The 16,781-nt window shown below is 37.8% G+C and overlaps 1 protein-coding gene across 1 annotated transcript in view; it reads right to left on the reverse strand.

Annotated features, from left to right (window-relative positions):
* The window catches only part of ATP8A1 (ATPase phospholipid transporting 8A1), a 267,076-nt gene that overhangs the window by 182,947 nt on the left and 67,348 nt on the right, over positions 1 to 16,781 (reverse strand). The window contains 5 exon segments of the mRNA XM_049790104.1: positions 586 to 713; positions 2,009 to 2,174; positions 10,479 to 10,590; positions 14,579 to 14,706; positions 15,941 to 16,010. Of these exon segments, the coding sequence (XP_049646061.1) occupies positions 586 to 713; positions 2,009 to 2,174; positions 10,479 to 10,590; positions 14,579 to 14,706; positions 15,941 to 16,010 (604 nt within the window).

Genomic DNA, 16,781 nt, shown 5'->3' on the forward strand with positions numbered 1-16,781 from the left:
CTCCTTGTAATGTAGGTAACTCATGTTACTAGGCATTGTTAAAGTGTTCAAGAAAATAAGTTAGTTTTTTCCCTCTTTTGGGGGTTGTGGGGGGGATGTTTGGCTACACCTGGCAAGAGAACTTGCTGGAGAACTCCTGACAGTACAGTTTGAGATACTGAACAGAGAGGATGCAATCATTAGCTGAATGCAAGGAACCCCCGCACTATCTCTTTGGCCCCAAAATTTTTAAATCTTAAAAAGGTCGAGAAGCCTAGTGAAGTTTTACATAGCTAGTAAATTGGTTCTACAATCCAGATAGTTTCATTCTAAACCCTAAGTTCTTTTCTTTTTTCACAACCATTACATAATCCAAAATGGGTTTTCTGAGAGACCAGGTCTATATAGGTCTGTACAGTTTTGAAATTTGGAGACAAGAGATATTTTGCTATACTTATATGGAACTAAGACTAATTTGAAATTTTATTATTGTAAAACAGTTAAAGATAAGACATAATGAGGATAATTTTTCCTACTAAAAGATCAATATATACAAGGAAAAAGAGACAAAACATAAAGTCATAAAATACTAAAATTCATATTTACCCAATTTATGAAGTATGCCTGGGTAAATTTCACCACCTCCAATGTGACCAACAAGCTGATAGGAATGAGATTATTAAAAAGGATTATGAATGTCAGGAAATTCAGTCCAAAATTATTCGCACCACCATCTGTTGAGGGGAAGTGGAAAGAAAGTTCATTATCAGTTTTAACTACTTCATTTGCTTTGATAGACAAGAACTTGAGCAAAAGAATTTTCCATTATATACAGCATCTATATCAGGGGTCTCAAACTTGCGGCCCATGGGCCGTTTGCAGCCCTCCTTACAACATTTTGTGGCCCTGCCCTAGAGGAATCTTTTTTTGTTTTGTTTTGTTTTAGTTGTTTGGGTCACAACCCCTAATGTTCAAGGCTTACTACTGGCTTTGCACTCAAGGATCACCTGACTTTGCCTCCTGCGGCCCCCAGGTAAATTGAGTTTGAGACTCAATAGACTGGAAAAAACACTATACTAATACGTTCTTTCGCATATATGTTTTTCAAGATGAATAAGCATTAACTTGTGTTAATTTTTGTCTTATAAAGGGTTTCATAATGGTACTAAAAATTAAAGGTGCTACCAAATATTTAAAATTTAAATTTCAAATAGGAAATTTTGTGGTAGTGGTATAGACTAAGGGTTTAGAAATACAAAATGTTATTTATTTGGATGGAATCAATTGAAAAATATTTCCAATTTAATGCAAACCTTTAAAACAACAACAAAACAAAAACAAAAAACTTAGCAGCAATAAAAATAAGCCAAATATGAAAAATACCCCAGCAGTATAAATAATCTAGGTCTACACTATAGGTAAATTTCAACTTCATGAAAAGGATCTACTTTTCAACTCTGAGCAAGAACTGAGTGCTGAGAGGAAGTAAATGTGTGTCCTTTTAGTATTGATTTTGCAAATCTCAATCATCTTTGGCAACATATTTTCCTTTTTTAATTAAGGAGATTTGGGCTACACCTAGTAATGCTCAGGGGTTACTTGGACTCTGCACTCAAAATTTATACCGGGGGCCAGAGCGGTGACACAAGTGGTAAGGCATCTGTCTGCCTTGCCAGTGCTAGCCTAGGATGTAACACAGTTCGATCCCCTGGTGTCCCATATGGTCCTCCCAGCCAGAAATAATTTCTGAGCACATAGCCAGGAGTAACCCCTGAGCATCACTGGATGTGGCCCAAAACAACAACAAAAAATTATTTATGGCAGTATTGAGTAGATGGGTAGGTGAGGAATACCATATGGGATGCTGGGAGTTGAACCCAGGTCAGCTGCATGCAAGAAAATGACTTATCTCCTGTATTATCATTCCATCCCAAACATGATTTTCTTTTAAAATTAACTGACTAACTGGAAAACAAATACATGTTTTAATGAAAAAAAAAATTACTACAATATGTGCTTCATTGCTTACAGTTGAGATTGAGATACCAGTCCTTTCCAGAATGTCTTCGATTCCAAATGGCTGAGCCCACAGAGCAGATGAGTGACATGGCAATTAAAATACAAAATAAAATCAAAATTTGTACATTTGTAATTCGTTCCACATTTGAGAGTTTTAGTGGTGGACTTGTTGAATTCTGTAAAAAGAAACAAGACGAAAAATGCAAAAAATGTATTTAATTAACTTAGTAATATGGTATCTAGTAGCCAGAGATTAACTATTTTTTTCTAAAGAAAACATTTTTCTAAGTCATGAAGCAATTAGAAGAATAACATTCCTTTTGTAAACTCCATTTAGCACTGTAGCAGAAAAGAGAAATAGTGTCTTATTTGATTTCTTAGGCAAAGAATGGAATGGAAGATAAGCACTGAGCATCTCAGCTCTGGAAGAGGTAAAGATGGTGGGCAATAGATCCCAATAGATCCATCCAGTCAGAGATATGGAAATCCCAATGTATGTAGTCAACATTGAAAGAATTTCTGGTCTCTAGATTTTTGTGGTGCATTCAGTAATTTTCTCACTAAAGTCATCACCAGACTAAACAGTCTGGGTTATAAAAATTCACAGAGGCAAATTTCCTAAGTCATTATTTAATGATTTTCAGAAATGATTATGCTGCATCTGTGCTAACCAAAGCATGACAAGGAATAAGATTAAATCTGCCCTAATAAATATAAAATGATTTATAGAAAAGAGAATGGAGTGGAATAGTTAACAGCATTTCTTGCCTGTTGATCACATCTTCTGTCTCTACCCTGTTGAAAAATCATCAGCCCTGATAGTCTACTTCCATACAGTGTCTTAAAAGTTGAAGACATCAGGGCTGGACAGATAGCTCAAATGTTGGGAGCATATGGTTTGCATGTTGGAACCCCAGGATCAAGTCTGAAAATCTTCACCAAGAGTAACTCTAAGCCCCAACCCAGGAGGCACTTCTGACATATTCCTAACCACCAAAAATAGTCACAAAGTAAAACTGCAACTGAAACCCAAATAAAACAGTCTAAGATGTTAAATTAAAATTGCTTCCCACACACATTAAATCACTGCACACAAATAACAGAGGCTGGGAGCTCTGCTAACAAAATTTATAAAGTAAAACCAAGATCTAGAAAAAAGAAATTAGTCTGTCACCAGCCCAATAGTAGTCCAATAGCACAAAGCCAGGATGGAGATGCAGAAATTAAGGCTTGACAAGATTCTGAAAGACCCCAATACCAACCAAGAGAAGATTGGAAACCTTCAGCAGAGGAAACTTCAGCAGCTTCGAAAGACTATGAGTATAATGAGACTAACCAAAGACTACCTAAAGTCTTTCCTTTTCCTGTCAACACCCTTTCAACAGAGAAAGACCCAAACAGGAGAGTTTGGAAAAGTCCCCATAAAACCAGGGAGGGTTACTCACTTGGAATGTACAATTATTTTCTTTCACTTGATGACATTACTTCTGCTCTCTTATTTCTAAATAGGATTATTTTACTTCACTATCTGTCTCTTCCAGAAACTTTTTTCTAAAGCATAAAGAGGCTAAACCTGGGGGAGATAGGGGCTGACCTCTGAGTTCCTGAGACAACAAACTCTACTACAGACAATAGAATGTGGAGAAATATATTCAGATAACAAGTTAGAGGGTTATAACAGCACTCTATCAGTCCTTCTCAACCTTTTTCTGACCATGGTCCTCTTCCTTCTATATATACCTACTGTGCCCCCTCCCACCCCAGTCTTAGGTCCTACCAGTTGGTCCCCGAGTCTCATGTTGTGGCCAACCACTGATGCACTCTCACTTGTGATCTCTTTGGAAAATTTTGGGTGGCTAGACTTCAGAGAATCATGTGATCCCCAATTGATCTATACTATAAAATCATGTGATCCCCACTGATCTATACTATAAAAATGCTAATGGGGTAGTTAATATTTCACTTACACTGCTTTTCTTTTCATATTTTTGTGAAAAAAATTGGAAAGTGATCATGATATTACTATAAGTGTTAGATGGAAGACTATTCACTATTAAACTATTTGTATCAATGACTGCATCTGCTAATGCTGCCTAGAAAGTAATACATAAAATCTGGAAATTGATCATGGTATTGCTATCAAGTGTTAAAAAATGGGAGAATAGACTGAACTCTGCTGGATCTCAGATGCCAGCACCACTATCTGCCTCTCTTCTGTGCTGTCCTGCATTTTCGGCCTGATTTCATCTTGGGTGCTGCTCATCAGCGGACAGCCTGCCTTCCCATGAGCCTTCTGTGGAGGTGAGTCCACACGCCCAGAAAGGGAGGAGCCACTGAACGCTGCTGGATCTCAGATGCCAGCACCCCTATCTGCCTCTATTTTGTGCTGTCCTGCATTTTCGGCCTGATTTCATCCTGTGTGTAGCTCATCAGCAGACGGCCTGCCTTCCCATGAGCCCTCCGTGGAGGTGACTCGAAACACCCAGAAAGGGAGGAGCCAGAGGAGCACGGCCGCTCCGATGCCCTTCGCAACGGTGCACATCATTTAGCCAATGAATACAACCACAACACATAGAAAAACCCAATACAAGTGTGACAATGGGGAAACAATGCAGGCCAGTGCCAGACATAGAGAATGAAGATGGAAACTCTGATGACTTGAGCATGACCAACCAACTAGTCAGTCTCTCAGATAAGGAGTTTAGAGTTCCAATATGGAAAATGATCGAAGAACTCAAACAAAGTATAGAAGAGAACACTAATAAGAAAAAGAGAATATGAAGATAGAAATGAGAAAACTTGGGCCCGGAGAGATAGCACAGTGGCATTTGCCTTGAAAGCAGCCGATCCAGGACCAAAGGTGGTTGGTTCGAATCCCGGCGCCCCATATGGTCCCCTGTGCCTGCCAGGAGCTATTTCTGAGCAGACAGCCAGGAGTGACCCCTGAGCACTGCCGGGTGTGCCCCAAAAACCAAAAAAAAAAAAAATGAAATGACAAAATTCCAAACTGAAATTTCAGGTCAAATAATGGTTCTGAAAAACTCAGTAGATGAATTGAAGAAAAACATGGTTGAGTTTCCCACGGGTTAACAGCAGCTGAGGATAGAATTAGTACACTGGAAGAAGAGATAAATAATTCCATACAGCAGAAGAAATTGGAAAAAAGCCTCAACGCAAATGACCAAACAATGGAAAAATTACTAAAAGAATGGGAACAGATGAAAATAGAAGTCTATGATAAGCTCAACAGAAACAACTTAAGAATCATTGGAGTCCTGGAGACTCAGAAAGAAAATCTCCAGGAAGAATCCACAGTCAAGAACATCATTAAAGAGAAACTACCAGAGCTAATGAATACATGCGATCAAATCCTGCATGCCCGAAGAGTGCCAACTAAAAGAGAACCCAGAAAAACACCCCAAGACACATCCTACTCACAATGACGAATCCCACAGATAGAGACAGAAATCTTAAAGCAGCAAGATCGAAAAGAGAAATTACATTCAAGGGAACATCCTTGAGATTTACTGCAGACATGTCACCGGAAATACTCAAGGCCCGAAGGCAGTGGTGGGACATAGTGAAAAAACTCAATGAAAAAAATGCTTCGCCTAGAATAGTGCACCCATCAAAACTCACTGTCAGGTTTGAAGGAACAATACATAGTTTCACAGAAAAACAACAGCTCAGAAACTTTACAGACTCAAAACCATTCTTAAAAGAAAATCTGAACGGCATACTTTAAGACAAGGCTAAACAACAGACACACCACACTTTGATATAAAGATAGCACTAACTCCCAGGACAGTTCTTTCTCTCAATGTCAATGGACTAAATGCACCAGTTAAGAGACACAGAGTGGCTTAATGGATCAAAAAATTCAATCCAACCTTCTGCTTCCTACAAGAAATACACCTGAATAGTCAGAACAAACATAGTCTCAAAATAAAAGGATGGAGGAAAATCATCCAATCAAACAACACCCATAAAAAAGCAGGAGTGGCCATACTAATATCAGATGATGCAAACTTTATACTTAGGAAAGTTGTAAGGGACAAAGATGGACATTTTGTATTAATCAAGGGATACGTACAGCAGGAAGAAATCACTCTCCTAAACATATATGCACCGAATGAGGGGACAGCAAAATATTTAATACAACTGTTGACAAATCTGAAAAATAATATCAATAACAACACAATAATTGTGGGAGACCTCAACACAGCATCGTCAACACTAGACAGGTCAAACAGACTGAAAACCAACAAGATTATTAGACCTGAACAGAGAAATGGAAGAAAGAGGCCTAGTAGATATATACAGGACACTCCACCCCCAGAAGCCTAGATACACATTTTTCTCTAATGTACATGGGACATTCTCCAGGATAGACTACATGCTAGCACATAAAACATACCTCCATAATATCAAGAGGATAAAAATTTTGCAGGCTGCCTTTGCTGACCACAAAGCCCTGAAATTATATCTGAATTACAAAGGGACACAAAAGAAAAACTTTAACATCTGGAAGTTAAACAGCCTCATACTGAATAACCAGTGGGTCCGAGATAAAATCAAAGAGGAAATCAAAACCTTCCTGAAAACAAATGCAATGGAGACACAAACTATCAGAACCTATGGGACACAGCAAAAGCAGTACTGAGAGGAAAACTTATAGCTTTGCAAGCACACATCAGGAAAGAAGAAGGGGCATACCTGAACAGCTTAATGATGCAGCTCATAGAATTAGAAAGTGCTCAACGAAAGGACCCAAAAATAGGGAGGCAGAGGGAAATAACAAAGCTGAGAGCAGAAATCAATGAAGTGGAAACCTGAAAAACAATCCAAAAGATCAAGGAAAGCAGAAGTTGGTTCTTTGAAAATATAAACAAGATTGATAGACCACTGGCAAAACTAACAAAGAAAGAAATAGAGAGAAACTAGATAACTCATATTAGGAATGAAAAAGGAGAGATTACTACTGATATGGTATAGATTCAAAGGGTAATCAGAAACTACTTTGAGAAACTCTATGCCACTAAAAATGAAAACCTGGAAGAAATGGATAAATTCTTGGACTCTTATAATCTTCCACGGTTGAAGGAAGAGGATGTAGCATATCTAAACACACCCATTACTATTGAGGAAATTAAGACAGTAATCAAATGTATGCCCAAAAACAAAAGCACAAATCCAGATGGATTTACTAATGAATTCTTTCAAACCTTTCAAGAGGAACTACTACCAATCCTGGCAAGACTCTTTCATGAAATCGAAAAAACAGGAAAACTTCCAAATAGCTTTTATGAAGCCAACATCACCTTGATACCTAAAGCAGACAAAGATGCTACCAAAAAAGAAAATTGCAGACCAATATCGCTGATGAATACAGATGCAAAGATCCTCAACAAAATCCTGGCAAATAGGATTCAATGCCTCATTAAGAAGATCATCCACTATGATCAAGTAGGTTTCATCCCAGGAATGCAAGGCTGGTTTAACATCCATAAATCTATCAACATAATATACAACATCAACAGCAAGAAAAATAAAAATCACAGATCATATCAATAGACGCAGAGAAAGGATTTGACAAGGTCCAACACCCATTCTTGATCAAAACTCTCAGCAAGATGGGAATAGAAGGAACCTTTCTCAATATAGTTAAGGCCATCTACCACAAGCCAGAGGCAAATATTGTCCTCAATGGAGAAAAACTGAAAGCTTTTCCTCTAAATTCTGGCACAAGACAAGGCTGTCCTCTCTGACCACTCCTATTCAACATAGCACTGGAAGTACTCGCTATAGCAATTAGGCAAGAAAAAGATATCAAGCGAATCCAGATAGGAAAGGAAGAAATCAAGCTCTCATTCTTTGCAGATGACACGATACTCTACTTAGAAAACCCTAAAGTCTCTACGGAAAAGCTTCTAGAAACAATAAACTCATATAGCAAAGTGGCAGGCTACAAAATTAAGACACAAAAATCAATGGCCTTTCTATACACAATAGTAATAAGGAAAAAATAGACATTAAGAAAACAACCCCATTCACAATAGTGCCACACAAACTCAAATATCTTGGAATTAACTTGACTAAAAATGTGAAGGACCTATACAAAGAAAACTATAAAACTCTGCTCCAAGAAATAAGAGAGGACACACGGAAATGGAAGCACATACCCTGCTCATGGATTAGCAGGATTAACATCATTAAAATGGCAATACTCCACAAAGCACTGTACAGATTTAATGCGATCCCTCTAAAGATACCCATGACATTCTTCAAAGAAGTGGATCAGGCACGTTTGAAATTTATTTGGAACAATAAACACCCTAGAATAGCTAAAGGAATCATTGGGAAAAAGAATATGGGAGGAATTACTTTCCCCAACTTTAAACTTTACTACAAAGCAATAGTTATCAAAACAGCATGGTATTGGAATAAGGACAGGCCCTCAGATCAGTGGAATAGGCTTGAATACTCAGAGAATGTTCCCCAGACATACAATCACCTAGTTTTTGATAAAGGAGCAAGAAATCCTAAATGGAGCAAAGAAAGCCTCTTCAACAAGTGGTGTTGACACAACTGGCTAGCCACTTGCAAAAACTTGAACTTAGACCCCCAGCTAACATCATGTATGAAGGTAAAATCCAAATGGATTAAAGACCTCGATATCAGACCTGAAACCATAAGATATATAGAACAACACGTAGGTAAAACACTCCAGGACATCGAGACTAAAGGCATCTTCAAGGAGGAAACTGCACTCTTCAAGCAAGTGAAAGCAGAGATTAACAGATGGGAATATATTAAATTGAGAAGCTTCTGCACCTCAAAAGAAATAGCGCCCAGGATACAAGAGCCCCCCACTGAGTGGGAGAAACTATTCACCCAATACCCATCAGATAAGGGACTAATCTCCAAAATATACAAGGCACTGACAGAAATTTACAAGAAAAAAAAATCTAATCCCATCAAAAAATGGGGAGAAGAAATGGACAGACACTTTGACAAAGAAGAAATACATATGGCCAAAAGACACATGAAAAAATGCTCCACATCACTAATCATCAGGGAGATGCAAATCAAAACAACTATGAGGTACCATCTCACACCCCAGAGATTGGCACACATCACAAAGAATGAGAACAAGCAGTGTTGGCGGGGATGTGGAGAGAAAGTAACTCTTATCCACTGCTGGTGGGAATGCCATCTAGTTCAACCTCTTTGGAAAGCAATATGGAGATTCCTCCAAAAACTGGAAATAGAGCTCCCATACAACCCAGCTATACCACTCCTAGGAATATACTCTAGGAACACAAAAATACAATACAAAAATCCCTTCCTTACACCTATATTCATTGCAGCACTATTTACCATAGCAAGACTCTGGAAACAGCCAAGATCGCCTTCAACAGATGAATGGCTAAAGAAACTGCGGTACATATACACAATGGAATATTATGCAGCTGTCAGGAGAGATGAAGTCATGAAATTCTCCTATACATGGATGTACATGGAATCTATTATGCTGAGTGAAATAAATGAGAGAGAGAGAGAGAGAGAGAGAGAGAGAGAGAGAGAGAGAGAGAGAGAGAGAGAGAAACGCAGAATGGTCTCACTCATCTATGGGTTTTAAGAAAAGTGAAAGACATTTTTGCAGGGCCCGGAGAGATAGCATAGCGGCGTTTGCCTTGCAAGCAAACCAGGACCAAAGCTGGTTGGTTCGAATCCCGGTGTCCCATGTGGTCCCCCATGCCTACCAGGAGCTATTTCTGAGCAGACAGCCAGGAGTAACCCCTGAGCAATGCCGGGTGTGGCCGAAAAACCAAAAAAAAAAAAAGAGATTTTTGCAATAATAATTTTCAGGCACAAAAGAGAAAAAAGCTGGAATTTACAGCTCACCTCATGAAGCTCTCCGCAAACAGGGATGAGTTTAGTTAGAGAAATAACTACGTTTTGAACTATCCTAATAATGAGAATGTGCGAGGGAAATAGAAAGCCTGTCTAGAGGACAGGCGGGGTTGGTTGGGGAGGAGGGAGATTTGGGACACTGGGGATGGGAATGTTGCACTGGTGATGTGTGGTGTTCTTTACATGACTGAAACCCAAATACAATCATGTATGTCATAAAGTAGGTTAAATAAAAAAAATTAAAAAATGGGAGAATATTCACTATTAAACAAACTATTTGTATCAATGACTGCAATTGTTAATCAATGCTACCTAGGGAGTAATATATAAAATTAGCACATATTCATGCCTGAGGTGACTGGTGGGAAAATTTTCCAGTGTGCTGGTGTGATGAGACATCTCATAGTCCTATTTATGGAAAACAGGATTCTGGATGTCTACAATGAATTAAAAAAACCTGTGGCACATGGTTTGTTATGTTTAGAACTAATGTACCCACAGCTACCAAGAAAACATTTTCAAAAGACAAGGGTCCTTAATGTTGAGCCAGATAAAATTCCTACCTGCATCAGCTTGGTGTCATGTCCAGTGTAGACGACTATTCCATGGACCCACTGGGTATTTCTCAGCTGAGCACCTCGGAGCAGAATCTGATCGGCCCCCAGGGGAACAGTGCTGTGACAGATCACGCTGACATTAGAAATGACATTCTCTGAAATGCTTAAGAATTCCACCACCGTTATATATTTCCAAATAAAGGTTCTTCTATTAAAAATAACTCTTCTCACATTTACTTTATTTTTAGAAGAAAAGTGATTTTCCTACCAATAAGAATAAGTTGCTTACACAAGGACAGCTGAAGGGAAACATTTAAATTTCTTCTCCTTAACATCAAATTAGCCACTTCATGTTTCAAAATAGTAGGCACAGTTGTGGAAATAGGGGGCTGATACTCAAGTCTATTTAAAAGATTTATTTTCCTTGATTTAGTAAGTCTATTTAGGTTCTTGAGAAATTTGGAAATGGTGGGCTTCAGGGATCTGATCCTTTCTTTCACCTTCCTTTAAAAATAGGATTGCAAGTAATAAAATTTGAAAAAATACACAAGGGAAGATGAATAAGAGATCTCATTATAACTTGCCTTATTATAATCCCTACTCTCTAGAGACAAGACGATATATTTAAAATCTCTAGGACATTTTCTGTATTTTAAGGTATATATTTTTAAGATCTGTATTTTAAGATCTGGCTTGTAATTAATAGGAATATATTTCAAATAAATGACAAGATTCTAACGAGTCCCACCTAATAACAACATCCCTCTGAAATGACAGGTAATGGAGTGAATTACTTCAGAGAAATCAAGGCTCATTTTTAATGAATTCATTTTGTATAAGCTTCCTCACTATGGTGGGTTGCCAGCTGATCAAGCCACATAAAGAGATGTCAGAGAGTATCTACTACCAGATATACTGAAACGTTTGATGGAAGTATTTACATAAATTTAACTACCCCAAAGATTCCTATCATCATGTCTTTATTTTAATCAGAAAAGACTATAAGAGGGGCCAGAATGATAGTAGTGTGTAGGACACTTGTCTTGCACATGGTCAACCCAGGTTCAATCCCTAGTACTCCATATGGTCCCAAGGCCAAGAGGAGTTAGCCCTGAGCATAGAGCCAGGAGTCAGCCTGAAGAACCACTGACCACTGAATATAGCTCCCAGACCAAAAGAAAACGAAAGAAACAGTAAGAAAATATCAACTGGGGCCGGGCGGTGGCGCTAAAGGTAAGGTGCCTGCCTTGCCTGCGCTAGCCTTGGACGGACCGCGGTTCGATCCCCCGGTGTCCCATATGGTCCCCCAAGCCAGGAGCAACTTCTGAGCACATAGCCAGGAGTAACCCCTGAGCGTTACTGGGTGTGGCCCAAAAACCAAAAAAAATAAAAAAGAAAATATCAACTATAGAGAAAAGCACTAAAATAATTCAGAAGGTGTTGGGAGACAGCTCAAATATTTAGAGCACATGCCTGCAAGAACAAGACACTTAGTCTGATGCCCAGCACTGCATGTGCCCCAAGAACCATCAAGTGCAGGACTGGTGGTTCCTAAGCACAACTTGAATTTAGCACTGAATCATCAGGCCTGAACCTTGGAGCCATGTACTATCAAGTGTACCCTAGGGACTCCAAGGACTACTAGCTGCCCTCCTGCCCTGCACCAAATTCTAAGGAAAAAAAAAAAAGGAATAGTTTGCTCAGAAAGTCTCCAGAAAACACAAAACATGCCAGTGGAAACAAATTAAGGAAAATTCCTTTCTTGTGGTTTATATAGCTGCATAGATATCCAAGGCAGCTCGGGCCTTGAGTTTTCAGGATCACAGTGAAGCCCTTGAAATCTTTTGTCTAAATAAATCAATCCTTAGGAAACAGTAAATTCCAATTTATATAGAGATTTAAAAAAAATCACAGCAACTATAACTCATGTATCAAAGCTCAAAAGCAGGTCATTCAAATGTATCAGGAGAAACTTTTGGTGTCTGCTTTCAGTGAACTTCAGAGTTAGGAGGTGGCCTAAAGGTTTGTGGGAGGTTCTTAAGGATTTGTTGGACTATATTTCGGCACAGGTAGGTGGCCACTGTTTATCACATATCTGATGGGTTATATAATACAGGAAATGTGGTTCAGCATGTTTGGGGTAGAATTAGGCACAAACATTTAAATGAAAAATTACACATCAGCAATTAAAACTCATAATATCAGTTATCTAGTGTTCCAAGCTTCTGGCACTAGGTAACATCCTTCATCCTAAAAAGAATCAAGGTACAATTATTCCAAGCCAAGAGGTTCCCTAAATTCTAAGTAATCACTATCAAAGTGAAATAAAATTGTGACTGAACTTAAAAAAAAAGAATTAAAGATATGCTTCCACTGAGAGAATGATCAAGGGTTTTGGGTAGTTTGGTGGCAGTGGAGGGAAAGTAGCTACATATTCAGAAAGCATAAAGAATATTAAAATCATCCAATAAAAATATTCCTTCTATCTTTCACATAAACTCAAGCATATTACTACATAAATTCTATATGTATCCTATTTTTTGTTTATGTATTCTAAACCTTAACACCATCATACAAATTTTTCCTTCACTGATTGGATTTGCTTGGCATGGATGTGCTTGTGGACCTGGTTTTTAAAAAAATGGCAACTATCTAAGGAAACATTACTTGTATAAATGGTCAAATCTATCATTAGTCTATTACCATATGTCATAGAAAATCCTTCGTAAAATTTTAGGATAACATTTAATCATACCAATAATTACAGAAAAGCCTTTGGTGGATCTAAATAAGGACAATATAGGGTACACACCAAATGTCTCTTAAAATTCATAGACTTCAATAAGGAAATAACAATATAGGGAAAGCACTATAATATCTCAGGCTGGTCAGTTGGACTAATGTATTTAGTGACATTTAGTTGATGACTCAAATGTTGGTTTGTAAAAACCAGGAAGCAGAGTAAGGACAGCAGGGAGGAAGCAAAGTAGAAAAGAACCAGAAAAGAGTGTATAGTATGATCTGACCCACAATAATCTCTTGACCTTTATATTTTCTCCATTCCAACCACACTGACCCCTCTGATGTTTTCTAATTACACAAGGCACTTTCCCACTTAAAAAACACATAATGATAAAACTAATAATTTGTGTTGAGTAATCCTCTTCCTGGAATCCTCTCCTCCAAATACTTGAATGGCTAATTTCCTCACCACCAGCCTACCTTGCTCAAATGCCAATTGAGCAAATGTCAAATGCAATACTCACTACAGCCATCCTATTTAAATCAAAATTATCACTTCCAAGGACTCCCAGTATCACTTACCTTGTGCTAGTTTTTCTGAAGCCATTCTTAAAATCTGACACAGTGTAAATATTCTTGTTTATCATTGTTTTTATTTTGGGGGCCACACGCACCATATGTCTGGATATGCACTAAAGGATCACCTCTGGCAGGATTGAGAGATCGATCAAATGGGGTATCAGGAGTTAAACCCCATTCACATGCAAGGTGAGTGCAGGCAAGCATGTACTATCTCTCCAGCCTCACTTTATCGTTTTGCTTGCCAGCTTATCTTTTATCCTTTATTTCAGAAAATAAACTCACAAAAGCTGGATCATGGGCCAACGCAACAGAAGTGTGGATAGGGTAATTGCCTTATACCAGACTGATCCAGGTTTGATCCCTGGTGCCAAAAGTGAATCCAAAGTGCATAACTAGGAGTAACCTATGGGCATCACTGTGTGACAACCCCTCCCCCCCAAAAAAAAGAAAATCACAAACTGGATCGTTTATCTTCTTTGCTTAAACTATTTCTTTAACACCTGTAACTGATTTAAACCACTCAGTGCTTTTCCATTTTCCAGACGATGGAAAATGCAAATTTAGTCCTGTGACAGACCAGGGTCACAGGATATTCCTGAAAACACTGGCAAGTTGGCAAGAGCACAGGGCCAGTCCAATTACACCATGATCTAGCATTTTCACAAAAGGGTTCTTCTAAGTAGAACAGAGAAATGCTTAATAAAAAGGCTTTGAGCAATCAAACTAAAATAAATCCAGCAACACCATGGATTCTGTATTTTTGTGAAAGTGGTTTTACATACCCGAGTTCATCAAGTCTGATGTTTCCAACAAAATCGTAGAGATGTCTATTTGGGCTTTCACATTCAATTCTGCCAGAAATCCTCATCAAACTTTCAATGTCTTTTATATCTGATGTGGCTGGTAAGCCCTGTTTAAAGATTTTATTTTCAAAGCAAAGAACATATTAAATAAGTTGTATGTGGAAACTCTGAATTTTCCCAGAGCAGAGAGTCATGTGATCCCCTGCTTTCATAAGCAATCTACCTCTTACACAGCATCCTTTATTTAATCATAATTAACATAACATTTTCCACCTGAATAGAGAATTTTTTAGCATAAGAATAGGACAGCTTTTATATAATATATACTTAAATATATTTAGGGGACTATAAATTACTCTGCAAAGTTGTTCTAAAATAAGTTCTTAGAAAACCACTTGTTGCCCAAATTAAACATTAATATTTAGCATGATAGAATCTGTGTCTGCGAAATTTTAGAAAGAGAATATAAAATAATACAAATAGAATCCATATCCAATGAAATCAGGGTTTTTTTTTGTGTGAGGGGAACAACCACTGGTGCTCAGAGGTTACTCCTGGCTGGACGCTCAGAAATTGCTCCTGGCTTGGGGGATCATATGGGTCAGTCATTGGTCAGCATGTGCAAGGCAAATGCCCTCCTGCTTGTGCCACCGCTCCGGCCCTGAGAGCAGGGTTTTTTAAAAAAAAAAACATATTATATTTTAAGTATACTGATAAGAAAAACTCCTTTTAAAATGGTTCTTCTAGCTGGTCAACCAGAAATGCCCAAAATATAAACAACCCTCTTTTCTATGGCACTGAGTCTAGACACTTTATGCTAACCTACAGTTGCCATATACCACATGTCATTTCCAACTTTTGCCTACAATTCAAGAGACTATTCCTGTTTTTAAAAAGTCCTTTTAAAACTTAATGAAAAAAAAAAAAAGCTACATTTGCTTTTTATTAGAGAGGGTATACAAAGAAAACTATCCCCTTGAAATTAGTAATGACTTTTTGGACAATAATGGAAAATAAACCACTTCAATATAGCAAATTCAGGTCAGGTCAATTAAGAAAATAAATAAGTTAACATATGCCTTGGGCATCTAGAACTATAATTCTTATTATCACCCAAATATTATCTGTTTCATAAAATATTAAAAATACTGTTACAAATAATACTTATCTGATAGACTCACTACACTTAGGCAAGTAAAGAAAAATTTTCATAGTAGAGTATTTGTAATTGGTCAGAATGACTTCAAATGAAGATAATAATATGCAAATCTCTTAAATCCATGCTTTCCTAAGTCCACCAAGCACCCAGCAAAAATGATATGAACCACTATTAAATCTCACCTGTCTAATTTTCAGGTTTGTTTCACCATCTAAGTTGGATGTTTCAATGTAGCACATGGCCTGGGGCTCACTGTCATTTAAAATTGAAAAGTGCAAAGATTTAGTGTAGGAAGGACAGCATAACTTACTTAAATAATAAACTTGCAGAAGACTTTTAAGTCATTTAATTTCTGGATCATTTTCATTCTAACATTACATTGCTGTGAGACAGAAACCATGCAGGTTTACTATGGAATCAGTTTTTTATCCCAAAGGACCCAAAAGCAATTTCCTAACAACTCTCCCTACTAGTCTTCAAGATAATGTAAATGATTTAATTGTCACATGAGACAAATTGTTCATCCACATAATGCAGGACACAGAAGCATATCTGAAATGCAAAGCACTTCTGTGCCCAGATTTATCTTTAGCTCAAAACCGTCAAGTGAGATTTCATGCTCACAGCCCACATGTAAATTGGTTAAGGAAAGGGGTTGATTAGAAAATTCCAGACTGCTACTTCTATAAACTCTCTATAACTACCTTTCCAGAAAATATGAACAGAATCCTAGAAACCACACTATTTAAAATATTTAAGACTACATTTAGAAACTACTTGAACACATTTTTACAATGAAATGTGTTCCTACCCACCCCTGATTTTCTTATTTCTTAAAATGATTTCAGATTCTTGGACAGCTAAAGCAAAACCTAAAATCAGCAAAACTGGTAGTACTGCTTCCTGATGTGAACCTAGAATATTGATTATATGGTTCAACACCAGGCAGTTCTAGAGATGTCTGGTGTGTAGAGGACAACTAGATAAGGGGTGTATTACAACCAGTGTATTACAGTGTATTAC

Source organism: Suncus etruscus, chromosome 16 (assembly GCF_024139225.1).
Source record: "Suncus etruscus isolate mSunEtr1 chromosome 16, mSunEtr1.pri.cur, whole genome shotgun sequence".
NCBI classification, from domain to species: Eukaryota; Metazoa; Chordata; class Mammalia; order Eulipotyphla; family Soricidae; genus Suncus; species Suncus etruscus.